The sequence below is a fragment of the Ahaetulla prasina genome, chromosome 2 (genome assembly GCF_028640845.1).
Source record: "Ahaetulla prasina isolate Xishuangbanna chromosome 2, ASM2864084v1, whole genome shotgun sequence".
Taxonomy (NCBI): Eukaryota; Metazoa; Chordata; class Lepidosauria; order Squamata; family Colubridae; genus Ahaetulla; species Ahaetulla prasina.
This window is the reverse complement of record NC_080540.1, coordinates 221,320,701-221,339,665: the sequence shown is the minus strand read 5'-3', so window position 1 is coordinate 221,339,665 and position 18,965 is coordinate 221,320,701. Positions and strand designations below refer to the sequence as shown.

The following is an 18,965-nucleotide window of genomic DNA, read 5'->3' as shown; positions in this document are numbered from 1 at the left end:
AATGGCAATAAGAACATGATCTTTTTATTCATTCAACAGAGACAAAGAATTAATTGTTAGTCATATGAAATCAGTGGAATCTATCTTTCAAAATGTAAGTAATATTTTTTGATAACGCTTCATCATCTACTAATATAGTTGTATTTCAAGCAATTGTACTTTGATACTGCTTTTTCTGCTAGAAAATGTTAATGGAATGAGAAATATAATTGTAAAATAATAATACATACAGAAAAGTTCTCACTATCATATGCTAGCAAATAGATCTGTTTTTACAATTAAAAATTTAGAAAATACACTCTCTCTAAATTTTTGTGGTAATACTATCTCACTGTTTTATTGTACAAAAACCCCCTAAATAATAGTATGCATTAATATTTTAGTCAGTTACTTTTCTGGCCTGAATTGCCAGATTGCTTGCAAGAACATGTGTGTGTATGTGTGTGTGTGTGAGCGGGGGGTGACTTTATAGCTAATGTTTCATTTTTTAAAAAACCCATCACAGCGCAGATTCTGTATGCTTTGGTAAGTCATTTAAATATTAAAAACAAAACCGAAGGAATGGAAGGGAACTATATAATATAAATGTCACATGCATAGGTTTTTATTTGTATCTAGAAAAACACTGACCAAGTAAAGTTAGCAAAAACGAAAGAATGAACTAATCTAATCTGCAGCAACAGCTGACACTGATATTTTGACCATGCTGCTGCTTCTTTTCTCACACACACTGTCACATACATACACACATAAGACGGAAAATATGAGCATACAACAGATGTTTTCCAAATGGATGTTCCTTAAATGACTCCATCCTTTTGAGTTAAATAAATTGGATCAAATACAACATGTGATGTGGAGAGTGACAACAGTAAGATATCTCTGGGTTTTGGATCACTAATGTTGCTGTCAGTTTCATCACATCAAATGAGCAAATTACTTTCAGTCTTTACTGTTCAGAAAAGAATTTGTGGCTCTTTCCAGTACAGGAGCACGTATTTACACCTATGCTCGCATGCACACACAAAGGGATATGATACAATGCCAATCCCTCCCACCTCACACAGATTGCAGTGGAAGAGCTTAGGAGGCTGCACCTTGAGGGAGCCAGAGTAGCCAATCTACCATGTCCCTGTGCACGAGTGCATTGGCACATGCTCCTTTATTTATTGTAATATTTACATGTGATAAATTCTGTATCACATGTAAATGAAAAGCCAAGAGAACATTAAGAAGGCATACTTCAGAAATAATCTCAGACCAATTCTTTAATCATTTGCCCTCTAAGATGAGCTGTGCTAGAATTTGGGGAGCTCAAATAACTGTTTAAAATGTCTTAGCCAGCTTAGCAGAGCCTTACAATGCTTATTTAACACAGTGGCTTACATTTTTGAGTGAAATGAACATTAATCTTTTTTGCCAAACTATTCAGTTGAGGATGAGTTTCTCATTCTCTTTGGATTTGGTGACCTTTCCTTCTTTCCCTGGTTCTAATCTAGCCTTCAGTTTACCACTCTCTGAATTCCTAGTACCCAACCAAATAATCACACTGGCTATGGATTCTGGGAACTGAAGTTCTAGCAGTCTGGAGTTACTAGGTTGAGTTATATTGTTTAAAGCCCTCCATGCAGTTTATTCTCTACAGTAGGGGTCACCAACCTTTCGGACCTCAGGGACCACTAAATTCATAATTTTAAATTCTGTGGACCACTAATATGATCTGCCTAATGACCGGCTGGGTGGGCATGGCAAAATGGTCATGTGACTGGGTAGGCGTGGCCAACTCAATGTTCAACCAGCTCCTTGGTTCTCCGAGGAGCTGAGGGAGATGAAACGCCGGAGAAGACGCCTAGAGAGTGTCTGGAGATCCAGCCATTCTGAGGCTGACCGGACACTAGTTAGGTCCTATAGCAGGACCTACCTAGTGGCACTGAGGGATACGAAACGTTCCTACGTTTCCTCCCTCATTGCGTCGGCAGATAACCGCCCGGCCGCCCTGTTTCGGGTGACCCGTTCTCTCCTTCAACAGGAGGGGCGGGAGGACCCCCTACAAGGGCGTGCCGAGGAGTTTAACAGTTATCTATACGATAAAATCATTCAGCTTCGGGACGGATTGGATCAAAATTGGGTAGATCCAGACGAGAGTTCCGAGACCCGTCTTGTTGAGGTGGTTTGGGATGATTTTGACCCTGTGACTCCCAAGGACATGGACAGGTTGCTGGGAAGACTGAATGCCACCACATGTTTACTGGAACCGTGCCCCTCCTGGTTGGTGCTGGCCACACAGGAGGTGACACGAGGCTTGCTCCAGGGGATTATTAATGCTTCTCTGCAGGAGGGGATCTTTCCCGCTGCCTTGAAAGAGGCGGTGGTGAGACCTCTCCTCAAGAAGCCTTCCCTGGACCCGGCTGTTTTAGGAAATTATCGTCCGGTCTCCAATCTTCGCTTCACGGTGAAGGTTGTAGAGAGTGTGGTGGCATGTCAGCTACCCCAGTACCTGGATGAAACCGTCTATCTAGACCCATTCCAGTCCAGCTTCTGGCCCGGATACAGTACGGAGACGGCTTTGGTCGCATTGGTGGATGATCTCTGGAGGGCCAGGGATAAGGGTTACTCCTCTGCCCTGGTCCTATTAGACCTCTCAGCGGCTTTTGATACCATCGACCATGGTATCTTGCTGCACCGGTTGGAGAGTTTGGGAGTGGGAGGCACCATTTATCGGTGGTTCTCCTCCTACCTCTCTTACCGGACGCAGACAGTGTTGACAGGGGGGCAGAGATCGACTCCGAGGTGCCTCATGTGTGGGGTGCCGCAGGGATCGATTCTCTCGCCTCTCCTGTTCAACATCTATATGAAGCCACTGGGTGAGATCATCAGTGGTTTTGGGGTGAGATACCAACTGTACGCTGATGACACGCAGCTGTACTTTTCCACCCCAGGCCACCCCAACGAAGCTATCGAAGTACTGTCCCTGTGTCTGAAGGCCGTACAGGTCTGGATGGGGAGGAATAGGCTCAAACTTAATCCCTCCAAGACGGAGTGGCTGTGGATGCTGGCACCCCGGTACAGTCAGCTGCAGCCGCGGCTGTCTGTTGGGGGTGAGTCATTGGCCCCGATGGAAAGGGTGCGCAACTTGGGCGTGCTCCTGGATGGGCAGCTGTCTTTCGAAGACCATTTGACAGCCGTCTCCAGGAGAGCTATCAGGGTCGCCTGATCCGCCAGTTGCGCCCTTTCCTGGACCGGGATGCCCTATGCACGGTCACTCATGCTCTCGTTACCTCTCGTCTGGACTATTGCAATGCTCTCTACATGGGGCTCCCCTTGAAGAGCACCCGGAGACTCCAGCTAGTTCAGAATGCGGCTGCACGGGTTATTGAGGGAGCAGTTCGGAGCTCCCATGTAACACCTATCCTGCGCAGACTGCACTGGCTGCCTGTTGTCTTCCGGGTGCGCTTCAAGGTGTTAGTTACTACCTTTAAAGCGCTCCATGGCTTAGGACCGGGATACCTACGGGACCGTCTACTGCCAATGTCTATCTCCCAACGACCGGTGCGCTCTCACAGAGAGGGGCTCCTCAGGGTGCCGTCAGCCAAGCAATGTCGGCTGGCCCCAGGAGGGCCTTCGGTGGGGGCTCCTACCCTATGGAACGAGCTTCCCCCTGGACTCCGACAAATACCTGACCTTAGGACCTTCCGCCGCGAACTTAAAACCTACTTATTTCGTCTTGCTGGACTCGCTTAAATTTTATATTATTAAATTGATTTATGGGTTTTAAATTTTTAGTAAATTTTAGAGGGAATATTTTTATCTATAAGTAGCCAAATTAAATATGTTTTTTAAGGGTTGTTTTTAGTTTTGTATTGTTGTTTTCTTTCTGTATTTTATTTGTGGCTGTACACCGCCCTGAGTCCTTTGGGAGAAGGACGGTCTATAAATAAAAATATTATTATTATTATTATTAATGTCACTCATGTCGGGGGGCACCTTGCCAGCCTCTACTCGGCACTCCTTACCTACCCACCTGGGCTCTTTAGGGCCCCAACAGAAAGCAGTTGTTGGAGCTAAGCAGCCACCACGAAAAAGAGTTGGCAAAACAACTCAGTTCAAATTTGATCTGACTGAGAAGGAGCTCAACAGAAGCACCTCACTGAGGACTATGAGTATAGGCTTTCCAAGCAGAGGGAAGACCTGCGAGAGTGCAAGACCAGGTACCGGCACCTGGCAGCTCAGCAGGCTGAGATGGTCAGCCAGTTCCAGGCCACGATGCAGTCCCACTGGAACAAGGCGCTCTGGCTCTTTGCCACCAGCGGTGCTTCCCTCCAGCCTCTGCCCAAAGCCCCACACCAGGAGGCTGAAGCAGACCCCGTCGGAATTTCTGCCCCCCTCTGACCCACACATAAAGTCCCCAAAGAGGGAGACTCTTTGCAGCAACACAAACATTCATTGCACATATCCAGCCCAGGGGCCTTAGTTTGAGGACCCCTGATTTAGTGCAATATAAAAAAATGCAAATAATTTTCCTGGGGACCACCAAAATTTTCTCACGGACCACCAGTAGTCCACGGACCACCAGTTGGTGACCACTGCTCTACAGCTTAGTTTATTGCTGTGCATCCTGTCAGTCTGTGTCTGTCTCTATATTGGTCCTTGAGAGAATAATTCCTTAGTCTTGCAGTTAAGAACTTACGTATGTTTTTTATTTGTTTCTGGATTTTGGTGAGTTGGGCTGAGAGAGCGAGTGACTGGCCCAAGGTCACCCAGCTGGCATTCATGGCTAAGGCAGGGCTTGAACTCACAGTCTTTCTATAACAATAAATACATGTAATAAACACAACTAGACAATAGAGTGTCATTAAAACTTCTAGTACATTGTCTCAAAACAAAGCCTAAATCGACCTAACATAAAGGAATCAACAGACCCCTCTTCTCAAGAAGACTGTCCATTTTTTAAAGTCTCATCCTTTTTTCATTCTATCCAAGCAATTTCCTTTTCAAATAGAGGGACAGCAAGCACATTTCAATTCTCTCCTGAAGAAAAGTGTTCCAGATTTCTGATGTAGAGGTTTGTCCTTCAGAACGTATTATGAATTTCAGACACTTGTTTTTCGTGGTAGTTAAAGGTGTGACTAATTTGAAAGGAAATTTCTTCGACACCAATAGACCTACTCAAAAGTAAATGTGCATCATCTTACAAAAGTTGATAAATATTCAACAGGTAACTGGATGGATGGAAGAAGAGCAGTAGTCTTTTAAATTTAACTAGTACAGGTAGTCCTCAACTTAGAACAGTTTATTTAGTCACCATTCAAAGTTATAACGGCACTGAAAAAAGTGACTTATGACTGTTTTTCACAGTTACAGCCTTTGCAGCATTCCCCATGATCATGTGATCAAAATTCAGACACCTGGCAACTGGTTCATACTTATGACCATTGCAGCGTCCTGGATTCATGTGATCGGCTTTTTGCAACTTTCTAACAAGCAAAGTCAATGGGGAAGCCAGATTCATTTAACAACCAGGTTATTAACTTATCAAGTGCAGCGATTCACTTAACAACTGTTGCAAGATACGTCATAAAATGGGGCAAAACTCACTTAACAAATTCTCACTTAACAGCATACATTTTGGGCTCAGTTGTGGTCCTAAGTGGAGGGCTAGCTGTATGTATGTGATTTGTATCAAATCTTAATGGTTTTATGGCCTATAAAGCAAACTCAGATTCTGTATTGGTACTCACTGTTGATGCAATTTGGAATATCAGCTGAAACTAACATCCATTTTGTTTGAGGGGCCATATCATTTTTCCTAATTCTAACCTAACCTAACCTAACCTAACCTAACCTAACCTAACCTAACCTAACCTAACCAAACTAACATAGCGTAGCGTAGCATAGCATAGCATAGCATAGCATAGCATAGCATAGCATAGCATAGCATAGCATAGCATAGCATAGCATAGCATAGCGTAGCATAGCGTAGCATAGCGTAGCATAGCGTAGCATAGCATAGCATAGCGCGGATGGTACCCACATTGGCAAAGAACGGGTCATCTGAGTAGAGGTGTGCTGAGAGTTGTTAAAGCAAACTCCGCCAGGGACAGGTAGTCGGCCCAGTTGTCCTGTTGCTGGTTGATGAAGCAACGGAGATACTGTTCCAGTATACCGATGACCTTCTCTGTACCCCGCCGGTCTCCGGATGGTGCGATGACGACAGACATACCTGCACCTCCAACGCGCCATCAGGCTCTTCCAGAAGCGGGCTGTGAACTGAACTCATGTCCGAAACCACCCTGTCCGTAGACCATGGAGGCGGAAGATGTGCTGCAGAAAGAGACGGGCGTTTTGCGGCTGTGGGCAGTCCGGCATGGGATGAAGTGTGCCATCTTGGTGAGCATGTCCACCACCACCAGCACCGTGGTGAACCCAGAGGACGGCGGCAGGTCTGTCAGGAAATCCATAGAGATCGCCCCAGGGTCTGTCGGGTGTCGGCAAGGGCTGGAGGAGCCGGGAGGGGCCCCGTGGCGGTCTTGGCTTGCCGGCACGGTACGCAGGATGTCACGAGGCATGTATATCATGCCGCACTGGGCCACCAAAAGGTCCGTGTCACCAGGTGGAGGGTCTTGAAGAACCCAAAATGTCCTGCTGCAGGGTTGTCGTGGCACTGGGTCATGACGAGGCTCGGAGTGGTCCTGTGGGCACATATAATCGCCCGAAACTTGAGTAAGTCCTCCTCCAAGGTCCAAGGAGACGTGGGGCCCACCTCCGCTCTCCTTTGCTGCGACCAGGCGTCCTGGCGCTGCGCCTCGCACCTGGGCCCGCAAGTCCACTGGCTCCTGTGCTGCGCCAAGGCTTCTGCCGGCAGCACTGTCCGTGGAGGAAGGGGTCCTTGGCGCAGAGGTACTCTGGCTTGCGGACAGGGCATCCGCCCTCCGGTTGTGACCGCTGGGAATGTAGGTCACGCGGAAGTTGAACCGGCAAAACAACGACCACCGGATCTGCCGCTGGTTCAACTTCCGAGCTGTGGTGAGGTGCTCGAGATTCCGATGGTCCGCTCGACCTCCACCTGATGTCGGGCCCCTCCAGATGGTGTCGCCAAGCCTCGAATGCAGCCTTGATAGCCAGCAACTCTTTTCCCAGATAGTGTAGTTGCGCCGGAAGGGTTGAGTTTCCGGAGTAGTAAGCGAGGGAAAAGTGTGCCATCTGCCGGAGCCTGTAGCAGCACCGCTCCCAGAGCCACATTGAGCGTCCGTTTCCACCACAAAGGCCGGAGCGGGTCGGGATGCCTCAGGACGGGTTCCGTGACGAAGGCTTTCTTGAGGGCTGTGAATGCTTCTTGCTGCGGGGACCCCACCGAATGCAACCTTCTTCCTGAGGAGCTGGGTAAGTGGAGCTGTCAGTGTGGCGAAGCCCGGGATGAAGGTCCGTAGTAGTTGGCGAAGCCCAGTAGGCGCTGAACATCCTTCACCCGACGAGGGCTTCCCAGCTACACAAAGCTTCTACTTTACATGGGTCCATGGCTATGCCTCGGGCGAGATGATATGCCCGAGGAATTCTATGGAAGTCCGGAAGAAGACGCATTTCTCCAGCTTCGCATTGAGTTGTTGCTCCAAGCGTTGCAGAACCAGACTGACGTGTCGAAGGTGGCTTTCCTGGACCGAGTAAATCAGGATGTCGTCGAGGTAGATAACCACGAACCGATCCAACATGTCTCGGAACACGTCGTTCATGAAGTGCTGAAAAACGGCGGGAGCATTGGTCAACCCAAATGGCATGACAGTGTATTCGTAGTGTCCGTATCGGGTGCCGAATGCCGTCTTCCATTCGTCTCCTTCTCGTATCCGCACCAGGTTGTAGGCCCCCCGGAGATCGAGCTTGGTGAAGATCGTGGCCTCCCGCAACCTTTCCAGTAGCTCCGGGATGAGCGGCAGGGGGTAGCGAATTTAATGGGGCCGGACACCAGTTCTCGTCCATCAATTGTCTCTACCCGCATCGGAGGGTCCACCGGAACCACGGGGACCGCAAACTGGGTCACAAAGGCCTGGTCCATAAAGTTTGTTGTGGCCCCTGAGTCCACCAGCGCATGCGCCTGGAGCCCGTCCGACTGGTTCCCCAACCATATCCGTGTGTCCAGAATCAGATGCCGAGGGGGCCCAGAGTCTACTTCCGCAACGTCCAGTGGGGGCTTAGTACGTGCCCGACCTAGGGTTTCCCGAGGTCGGGCCTGCCCGCTTCCGATTGGTCACGCTGTGATTCGGGACCGGCGCGTGCCCCACTTCGCTTGGGGCAAGAAGCGGCGGCGGCCGGGCTCCCACAGTACAGGCACAATCCCCTTGGCGCCCGGTTCCGCTCCTGGGCTGTTAGGCGAGGTCTGGCCGCCCAACTCCATGGGCTCTTCCGCAGTGGTTACAAAACGTGGGCGACCCTGGGTGCTGGTGGTGCAGGAAGTGGGTGCAGATGTCGACGGAGGGTCCCGGGGTGCGACGGACGGTCGCCGTTGCAGACGGGCATCGAGGCGGAGACAAAGGCACCAAGTTGTCGAGGGTCCGCGCGCCCACGCGGGCCAGCTCGCCTTGCAATTCCTCTGAGAGTCCCTCCTGAACGCTGGCCCACCAGCGCTGCATCATTCCAGTCAGAGTCCTGGCACAAAAGACGCAATTCGCGATGTACTCCTGCAGGGGCGTTTCCTTGACGGAGTTCCTTAAGGCGCCTGGTTGCCGCCAGCATTCGAACGGGTCCTCACATGGTGCGAGGGTGCTGCCAAAACGCTGTTGGTCCGCCAGCAGGGGCTGTCCTGGAGCAAGAGGCGTGGCCCATCGAGCAGCCGAGCCGGAAAGAAGGTTAATCACGAAGGCCACCTTAGCCCGGTCGTCTGGGAAATCCTCTGGCCTCATAGCCATGTAGAGCTGGCACTGTCCCAAGAAGGTCGGGAACATCTCAGGCTGCCCAGAAAACTTATCCGGCACGGTTATCGGGCACTTGCGACGAGGAGGAGGAGTGGGAGGATGGGGGGGGGCTGCAGGCACATTCCTGGCAGCAAGTTGGCCTGCCAAGTGAGCCACTTGCTGCTGGAGCTGTTGATTAGCCGCGTGTAGCTGCTCTAACTGCTGCTGTACCTGCTGCTGATCCATCTTTGGTGGAAGATGTTTTAGTCAGGTCTCGGACAAAATGTTCTGTTTCCCTTCCCCCAATACTCCCAGCAAAGAGTCCGTCAGAGGCCTTCCTTTTTTTTCCCTTTTATTTACATAGATACATGTCCTGGCCACGTCTACCCACGGGCCTGCCAAGTTTCTGGAGATAACGAGGAAATTATAGATAAGGCCAGAATTACTCACGAATATATTCTTCCCTCCATGAAATAGTTAGCTCGCGCCAAATTCATTGCTTTGTCCGAGACAAAAAACCAGGAAGTCCCGCCTCCTATTTATAGTCTCTGCAGATGTCACTGCATGACAATTATGACTTGGCTTTGTCCCAACTCTTCCGCTGCTGCGCACGTCGATCAAGCCTTCGTAATCTTGCGTCCCTCCAAAACTGTTCTTGGGGCGTTGCCAAATCAGAAGAAGGCCCGGGAGAATCAGGCGTGCCCCTCCTTGGAGTGGGTGCCAGGGAGGGAGAGGGCTCAAGAGAAACAGGGCTTGCCAGGTCTTCTCCCTCATTTTCTGAATCATCCGAGTCCAGGAGTCTGGGTCCAGGAACCTGGGTCACAACACTATCCCTCACCGCAGGGCCCTTCCCCCGGGGCTGACGATCGATGCGGTCGGGCTGGGTTCTGCTCATGGAAGGCCTGCACCAGGTCAGGGGCATGAACGCCGGAGGCATCTACCCAGGAGAAATCAGTCCCGTATCCCTTCCACGCGATCAAATATTGGAAACGACCCTTTAGCCAGCGAGAGTCTCAGACGCTGTGGACTTCAGATTCCTCCGACCCGTCCTCGGCGACAGTGACGGGTGCTGTTGGGCACCGAAGGGACTCGTGTGGCCTCAGGAACCAGAAGGGACCGTGAAAACGGGTGGATCCGCATGGATCGTGGCAGGGTCAGTCGGTAGGCTACCGGGTTGATGACTGCCTCGACAGGGAACGGGCCGATGAATCGGTGGTCCAACTTCTTTACCGGCCGGTCGGACGGGAGGTGTTTGGTGGAGAGCCACACCCGGTCTCCAACTGCCAGCGGGGGCGTTGCCCGTCGGGAGCGGTCAGCGGACCGTTTGTAGTCCTCCTTTGCCCGATTCAGCTGCTGACGTACCAACTGTTGGACCGCATGCAATTCCGTCAGGAAGGTCTGCGTTTCGGGAACAGGAGAGTCCGGTGGTGCCAGAGGGAAGAGCGCGGATGGTACCCACATTGGCAAAGAACGGGGTCATCTGAGTAGAGGTGTGCTGAGAGTTGTTAAAAGCAAACTCCGCCAGAGATAGGTAGTCGGCCCAGTTGTCCTGTTGCTGGTTGATGAAGCAACGGAGATACTGTTCCAGTATACCGATGACCTTCTCTGTACCCCCGTCGGTCTCCGGATGGTGCGATGACGACAGACATACCTGCACCTCCAACGCGGCCAGCAGGCTCTTCCAGAAGCGGGCTGTGAACTGAACTCCGCGGTCCGAAACCACCCTGTCCGGTAGACCATGGAGGCGGAAGATGTGCTGCAGAAAGAGACGGGCGTTTTGCGGCTGTGGGCAGTCCGCGGCATGGGATGAAGTGTGCCATCTTGGTGAGCATGTCCACCACCACCAGCACCGTGGTGAACCCAGAGGACGGCGGCAGGTCTGTCAGGAAATCCATAGAGATCGCCCCCCAGGGTCTGTCGGGTGTCGGCAAGGGCTGGAGGAGCCGGGAGGGGCCCCGTGGCGGTCTTGGCTTGCCGGCACGGCACGCAGGATGTCACGTAGGCATGTATATCATGCCGCACTCGGGCCACCAAAGGTCCGTGTCACCAGGTGGAGGGTCTTGAAGAACCCAAAATGTCCTGCTGCAGGGTTGTCGTGGCACTGGGTCATGACGAGGGCTCGGAGTGGTCCTGTGGGCACATATAATCGCCCGAAACTTGAGTAAGTCCTCCTCCAAGGTCCAAGGAGACGTGGGGCCCACCTCCGCCTCCTTTGCTGCGACCAGGCGTCCTGGCGCTGCGCCTCGCACCTGGGCCCGCAAGTCCACTGGCTCCCGTGCTGCGGCCAAGGCTTCTGCCGCAGCACTGTCCGTGGAGGAAGGGGTCCTTGGCGCAGAGGTACTCTGGCTTGCGGGACAGGGCATCCGCCCTCCGGTTGTGACCGCTGGGAATGTAGGTCACGCGGAAGTTGAACCGGCAAAACAACGACCACCGGATCTGCCGCTGGTTTAACTTCCGAGCTGTGGTGAGGTGCTCGAGATTCCGATGGTCCGCTCGACCTCCACCTGATGTCGGGCCCTCCAGATGGTGTCGCCAAGCCTCGAATGCAGCCTTGATAGCCAGCAACTCTTTTCCCAGATAGTGTAGTTGCGCTCGGAAGGTTGAGTTTCCGGAGTAGTAAGCGCAGGAAAAAGTGTGCCGCCATTCGCCGGAGCCTGTAGCAGCACCGCTCCCAGAGCCACATTGGACGCGTCGTTTCCACCACAAAAGGCCGGAGCGGGTCGGGATGCCTCAGGACGGGTTCCGTGACGAAGGCTTTCTTGAGGGCTGTGAATGCTTCTTGCTGCGGGGACCCCACCGAATGCAACCTTCTTCCTGAGGAGCTGGGTAAGTGGAGCTGTCAGTGTGGCGAAGCCGGGATGAAGGTCCGGTAGTAGTTGGCGAAGCCCAGTAGGCGCTGAACATCCTTCACCCGACGAGGGCTTCCCAGCTACACAAAGCTTCTACTTTACATGGGTCCATGGCTATGCCTCGGCGAGATGATATGCCCGAGGAATTCTATGGAAGTCCGGAAGAAGACGCATTTCTCCAGCTTCGCATTGAGTTGTTGCTCCCAAGCGTTGCAGAACCAGACTGACGTGTCGAAGGTGGCTTTCCTGGACCGAGTAAATCAGGATGTCGTCAGGTAGATAACCACGAACCGATCCAACATGTCTCGGAACACGCCGCTCATGAAGTGCTGAAAACGGCGGGAGCATTGGTCAACCCAAATGGCATGACAGTGTATTCGTAGTGTCCGTATCGGTGCGAATGCCGTCTTCCATTCGTCTCCTTCTCGTATCCGCACCAGGTTGTAGGCCCCGGAGATCGAGCTTGGTGAAGATCGTGGCCTCCGCAACCTTTCCAGTAGCTCCGGATGAGCGGCAGGGGTAGCGATTCCGCACCGTAATGGCGTTTAGCCGGCGGTAATCACAGCATAGGCGCAAGTCCCTGTCTTCTTCTTCACAAAGAGGACCGGGGCCGAGAGAGGGACTTTGAAGGCGGATGAACCCTCGGGCCAGGTTTTTGTCCAGGAAGTCCCTGAGGCGGCCAACTCGGGCTCCGACATGGAATACAGGCGTCCCACAGGCAGTGGTGCGTTGGGCAGAAGGTCCACGGGCAATCGAGGGGCCGATGCGGGTAGTCGGTCCGCCTCCTTCTCGCTGAACACGTCGGCGAAGTCCGTCAGCTCAGGAGGCAAGGTGATGGCAGCGGTGGGGCGTTCTGGCGGCACAGGTGTGGCGGATGTGATCGACGCACTGCAGACTCGGGAAAGAGATGGCGTTCGCGACCAGGCCACCTGAGGATCGTGGGTCCGCCAGGCCAACCCAAGGACCAAGGGAAAATGAAGGTCCGCCGTGACATAAAACTGGATCGCCTCCTCATGGTCCCCAATAGCCAGGCGCAAAGGCTGGGTGGCGAATTTAATGGGGCCGGACACCAGTTCTCGCCCATCAATTGTCTCTACCCGCATCGGAGGGTCCACGGAACCACGGGACCGCAAACTGGGTCACAAAGGCCTGGTCCATAAAGTTTGTTGTGGCCCTGAGTCCACCAGCGCATGCGCCTGGAGCCCGTCCGACTGGTTCCCCAACCATATCCGTGTGTCCAGAATCAGATGCCGAGGGGCCCAGAGTCTACTTCCATAGCGTCCAGTGGGGGCTTATGCGTGCCCGACCTAGGGTTTCCCGAGGTCGGGCCTGCTCCGTTCGATTGGTCACGCTGTGATTCGGGGACGGCGTCGTGCCCGCCGCTTTCTGGGGCAAGAAGCGGTAGTGGCGGGCTCCCACAGTACAGGCACAATCCCCTTGGCGCCTCGGTTCCGCTCCTGGGCTGTTAGGCGAGGTCTGGCGCTCCCAACTCCATGGGCTCTTCCGCAGCGGTTACAAAACGTGGGGCGACCCTGGGTGCTGGTGGTGCAGGAAGTGGGGGTGCAGATGTCGACGGAGGGTCCCGGGGGGTGCGACGGGACGGTCGCCGCTGCAGACGGGCATCGAGGCGGAGACAAAGGGGCACCAAGTTGTCGAGGGTCCGCGGCGCCTCCACGCGGGCCAGCTCGTCTTGCAATTCCTCTGAGAGTCCCTCCTGAACGCGTCCACCAGCGCTGCATCATTCCAGTCAGAGTCCTGGCACAAAGACGAAATTCGCGATGTACTCCTGCAGGCGTTTCCCTTGACGGAGTTCCTTAAGGCGCCTGGTTGCCGTCAGCATTCGAACGGGTCCTCATACATGGTGCGAGGTGCTGCCAAAACGCTGTTGGTCCGCCAGCAGGGGCTGTCCTGGAGCAAGAGGGCGTGGCCCATCGAGCAGCCGAGCCGGAAAGAAGGTTAATCACGAAGGCCACCTTAGCCCGGTCGTCTGGGAAATCCTCCGGCCTCATAGCCATGTAGAGCTGGCACTGTCCCAAGAAGGTCGGGAACATCTCAGGCTGCCCAGAAAACTTATCCGCACGGTTATCGGGCACTTGCGGCAGGAGGAGGAGGGAGGATGGGGGCTGCAGGCACATTCCTGGCAGCAAGTTGGCCTGCCAAGTGAGCCACTTGCTGCTGGAGCTGTTGATTAGCCGCGTGTAGCTGCTCTAACTGCTGCTGTACCTGTTGCTGATCCATCTTTGGTGGAAGATGTTTTAGTCAGGTCTCGACAAAATGTTCTGTTTCCTTCCCCAATACTCCCAGCAAAGAGTCCGTCAGAGGCCTTCCTTTTTTTCCTTTTATTTACATAGATACATGTCCTGGCCACGTCTACCCACGGGCCTGCCAAGTTTCTGGAGATAACGAGGAAATTATAGATAAGGCCAGAATTACTCACGAATATATTCTTCCCTCCATGAATTAGCTTGCGCCAAATTCATTGTTTTGTCCGAGACAAAAAACCAGGAAGTCCCGCCTCCTATTTATAGTCTCTGCAGATGTCACTGCATGACAATTATGACTTGGCTTTGTCCCAACTCTTCCGCTGCTGCGCACGCCGATCAAGCCTTCGTAACCTTGCGTCCCTCCAAAACTGTTCTTGGGGCGTTGCCAAATCAGAAGAAAGCCCGGGAGAATCAGGCCCCGCCGGCCCCTCCCTCTGAGTGGGTGCCAGGGAGGGAGAGGGCTCAAGAGAAGCAGGGCTTGCCAGGTCTTCTCCCTCATTTTCTGAATCATCCGAGTCCAGGAGTCTGGGTCCAGGAACCTGGGTCACAACACAGGCCATGATGCAGTCCCACTGGAACAAGGCGCTCTGGCTCTTTGCCACCAGCGCTTCTTCCCTCCAGCCTCTGCCCAAAGCCCCACACCAGGAGGCTGAAGCAGACCCCAAGTCGGAATTTCTGCCCCCCTCTGACCCACACAAAAAGTCCCCAAAGAGGGAGACTCTTTGCAGCAACACAAACATTCATTGCACATATCCGGCCCAGGGGCCTTAGTTTGAGGACCCCTGATTTAGTGCAATATAAAAAAATGCAAATAATTTTCCTGGGGACCACCAAAATTTTCTCACGGACCACCAGTAGTCCACGGACCACCAGTTGGTGACCACTGCTCTACGGCTTAGTTTATTGCTGTGCATCCTGTCAGTCTGTGTCTGTCTCTATATTGGTCCTTGAGAGAATAATTCCTTAGTCTTGCAGTTAAGAACTTACATATGTTTTTTATTTGTTTCTGGATTTTGGTGAGTTGGGCTGAGAGAGCGAGTGACTGGCCCAAGGTCACCCAGCTGGCATTCATGGCTAAGGCAGGGCTTGAACTCACAGTCTTTCTATGACAATAAATACATGTAATAAACACAACTAGACAATAGAGTGTCATTAAAACTTCTAGTACATTGTCTCAAAACAAAGCCTAAATCGACCTAACATAAAGGAATCAACAGACACCTCTTCTCAAGAAGACTGTCCATTTTTTAAAGTCTCATCCTTTTTTCATTCTATCCAAGCAATTTCCTTTTCAAATAGAGGGACAGCAAGCACATTTCAATTCTCTCCTGAAGAAAATTTCTGATGTAGAGGTTTGTCCTTCAGAACGTATTATGAATTTCAGACACTTGTTTTTCGTGGTAGTTAAAGGTGTGACTAATTTGAAAGGAAATTTCTTCGAAACCAATAGACCTACTCAAAAGTAAATGTGCATCATCTTACAAAAGTTGATTAATATTCAACAGGTAACTGGATGGATGGAAGAACAGCAGTAGTCTTTTAAATTTAATTAGTACAGGTAGTCCTCAACTTAGAACAGTTTATTTAGTCACCATTCAAAGTTACAACGGCACTGAAAAAAGTGACTTATGACCGTTTTTCACAGTTACAGCCTTTGCAGCATTCCCCATGATCATGTGATCAAAATTCAGACGCCTGGCAATTGGTTCATACTTATGACCATTGCAGCGTCCTCGGTTCATGTGATTGGCTTTTTGCAACTTTCTAACAAGCAAAGTCAATGGGGAAGCCAGATTCATTTAACAACCAGGTTATTAACTTATCAAGTGCAGCGATTCACTTAACAACTGTTGCAAGATACGTCATAAAATGGGGCAAAACTCACTTAACAAATTCTCACTTAACAACATACATTTTGGGCTCAGTTGTGGTCCTAAGTGGAGGACTAGCTGTATGTATGTGATTTGTATCAAATCTTAATGGTTTTATGGCCTATAAAGCAAACTCAGATTCTGTATTGGTACTCACTGTTGATGCAATTTGGAATATCAGCTGAAACTAACATCCATTTTGTTGAGGGGCCATATCATTTTTCCTAATTCTAACCTAACCTAACCTAACCTAACCTAACCTAACCTAACCTAACCTAACCTAACCTAACCAAACTAACATAGCGTAGCGTAGCGTAGCGTAGCGTAGCGTAGCGTAACGTAACGTAACGTAACGTAACGTAACGTAACGTAACGTAACGTAACGTAACGTAACATAACATAACATAACATAACATAACATAACATAACATAACATAACATAACATAACATAACATAACATAACATTTTTCCTAACATAAAACCTTGTAGTGAATCACTAGAAGAAGTATGGAAAGTAAAGTGGGGGTATGTGTTGGATATTATATTTGTCGGGAACCACCTTACTTATGCATGTAAAAGAGTGAAAATAGATTCATGAATAGTGATTCCTACATTACATTTGTATTCCATTACATCTACTTTATTTTTATTTGCCCATCTTTGAAAAAGTTACTTTCCACAGTCTGAAATCAGGAGGCACTGCCCACTTATATATCAAAACATGGAGAAGAATGGACACATGCCATTTGTCTTTGATGGCAGTTTGTTTTTTCATCTGAAGAATCAGGTATAACAACTCATTTAAAAACCCAAGGATTCCTGCTCTCTAGCACAGAATATTCCAAGAATTCTGCTGATTTTCACACCACATAATTCAGGCTTGTTTATCATAATGCTTTTATCATAAAGGTCAGCACCAATTGTAGCTGTATCAACAGAAATGTTGTTTGGTGCTACTTCTGGTGCTCGGCATGGAGGCACTGTTGTGTTATTTTAGTATTCATTTTGTGCAACTTGTATCTTTAGCGGTGTATTGAACCTTGAAGCAGTGTTGAAGACTTGAATTATCCATAGTGAATACAGATAGATGAGAACATCCAAATCAATCAAATTTTAAGTGAATTAAAATGTTTAAATAAAAGGGCCAGGGAACTTTATTTATTTGAGATTATGCACAGATGTACTTGTTTTTATTCACTGTTTATCGGTACACCATGCTAGCTTAGTGGCCTTGTAATTAAGTATTCCTCTTATAGTGCCTTACTTTTTTTTTAGATTTATGACCTTGTTTTTACTTGGGCTGGAAATACAAATGTTCAAACAGCCTTGGCAGGAAAGTGACAGATTTTGGAGGCTGTTCTTAGGTGATTGAACCTATTCTTGGCTTTTGCCTACCAACCTGCCACCTGCCACAAGTGAAACAGGCCAGTAGGTACAGAAACCAATAGGAAAACACCAAACATTTTCCAACATTTTGAAAGCATAACATTTGTTGTTAATTCTTAAGATTATCCCAATGGGAAAAAAAATGTTATTTTCATAGACTCATGCTGATTACATTGAGAGATTCTTTCCTTCCCTTCCTTTGAATAATCCCATTTGCTGTTTAGGGAGCTATTTTGCAAATACTTTAAGCATCTTCTTTGTTTAGATCCCCAGTAACCTGATTTTCTTGATCTGTGTTCCCAAGGATCCATTGTGCAGGACATACAGGTGTTAGCACAGCTGGCTTGCTGATGACATCTCTGTCCAGATAGCTGCCTAGTGTGTCATCACTCATATCGTTCAGTGTCATTCTGACCTAGCCAAGCTAAAAATGGCACTCTAGCTCAAGAGGGATTTAAAAACCTTGGCAAACTAAAGATAAAGATATTGCAGAATGTCATATCCATGTGTTTTAACTGTTTTAGCTGAGACATATCTAAGTAACTAATGCCAGAGCTTGTCTGGTTTAATTTTTTTAAAAAATCTGAAGGGTTTTTTTTGTTTTGTTTTTAATTCATGGGTATTGTATACTTTGCCTTAAGTGAGGAAACATCCTTGTGTGGAGTACTGTGAAATTAGTTAATGCAGTTATTTTCTCCAGACACGGGTTCACTTCCAGCTCAAGGTCAATGCAATCTGTTCATCAGGGACAAATTATTGTGCACATCCCACAAATACAGAATAGCTTTGGCATAGTGTGTAGTGTTTGCTTAAAAGGGCCTGGATCAAATTATTCTTTCATCCAACTGAGTTCAGACTTTAGTATACCGTACTCTGTTTTATATGCTGGAAAAAAATTCGCAGAATTATATTACATTGAATTTTCTATTGATAAATAATAGAAAACTGTCTCATTTTTATTCTGGCAGAAACATTGACTGTGCAAAGCATATGTGTGTCTACTCAGAAGTAAATCCAATCAGTTGCAGTTAGACCTATGACCAGAAGGTTTGCATAGGATTGCATAGTTACTCTTGTACAATCTTTCTATTTATTTATTTTTAAAAAACCATGCAGTTGACTGAATCATGCAGTGATACTGCTTTCTCACTGCCATCCTATACTTCCTGACCTAGGAATAAGTCTAACTGAACACGTTGGGCATTTCTGAATTATTAAAAGCTGGACTGGACTGGACTAGAATATAAAGGCTGTATATTGTAGAAAAGGAAATTTGGAAGAGATCTGAGGTCATCCAGTTCACACCATCTCCCTGGAGTAGCATCCTCCAAGTACCAAATAAATTCTCTACTGTACATCAAATCTCTTACTGATGAACTTGTCACTAACTGGAGGCAAGCTTTAAAAAGGGTGACAAAAGTGCTTCTTTGATGCAAAGATGAGTTCAGCGAAATACCTAAGAAGTTTCAGGCAATGTTTTCGCCTAAGCACATTTAATTAAAAGAAGGGATGATAACAACCCAACAGATTTGTGGCTGATTTATTCTAAAGAACAATTCCATCCTGACTTGAACTGTGTTCATCAGGTGCCGTATATAAATCCATTGTTTCAGACTTTGCACAGTATTATCTCTGGATGCAGCTACTATGTTAACTCACCTGAATGGGAAATACCTACAAAATTAGAAGTGTGACAAAATTGTTTTGCAGTA

General features: G+C 49.3%; 1 protein-coding gene across 10 annotated transcripts in view; it reads left to right on the top strand.

The window, feature by feature from the left end:
* CCDC171 (coiled-coil domain containing 171) overlaps positions 1 to 18,965 on the top strand; it is a 220,734-nt gene that overhangs the window by 144,688 nt on the left and 57,081 nt on the right. For all 10 annotated transcript variants that reach the window (XR_009153715.1, XM_058171431.1, XM_058171429.1 and 7 more), the window contains one exon: positions 40 to 94. Coding sequence is in view for 9 of the 10 variants with exons in the window: in XM_058171431.1 (XP_058027414.1) it covers positions 40 to 94 (55 nt within the window). In the remaining variant the exon portion in view is untranslated. The remainder of the gene's footprint in view (positions 1 to 39; positions 95 to 18,965) is intronic.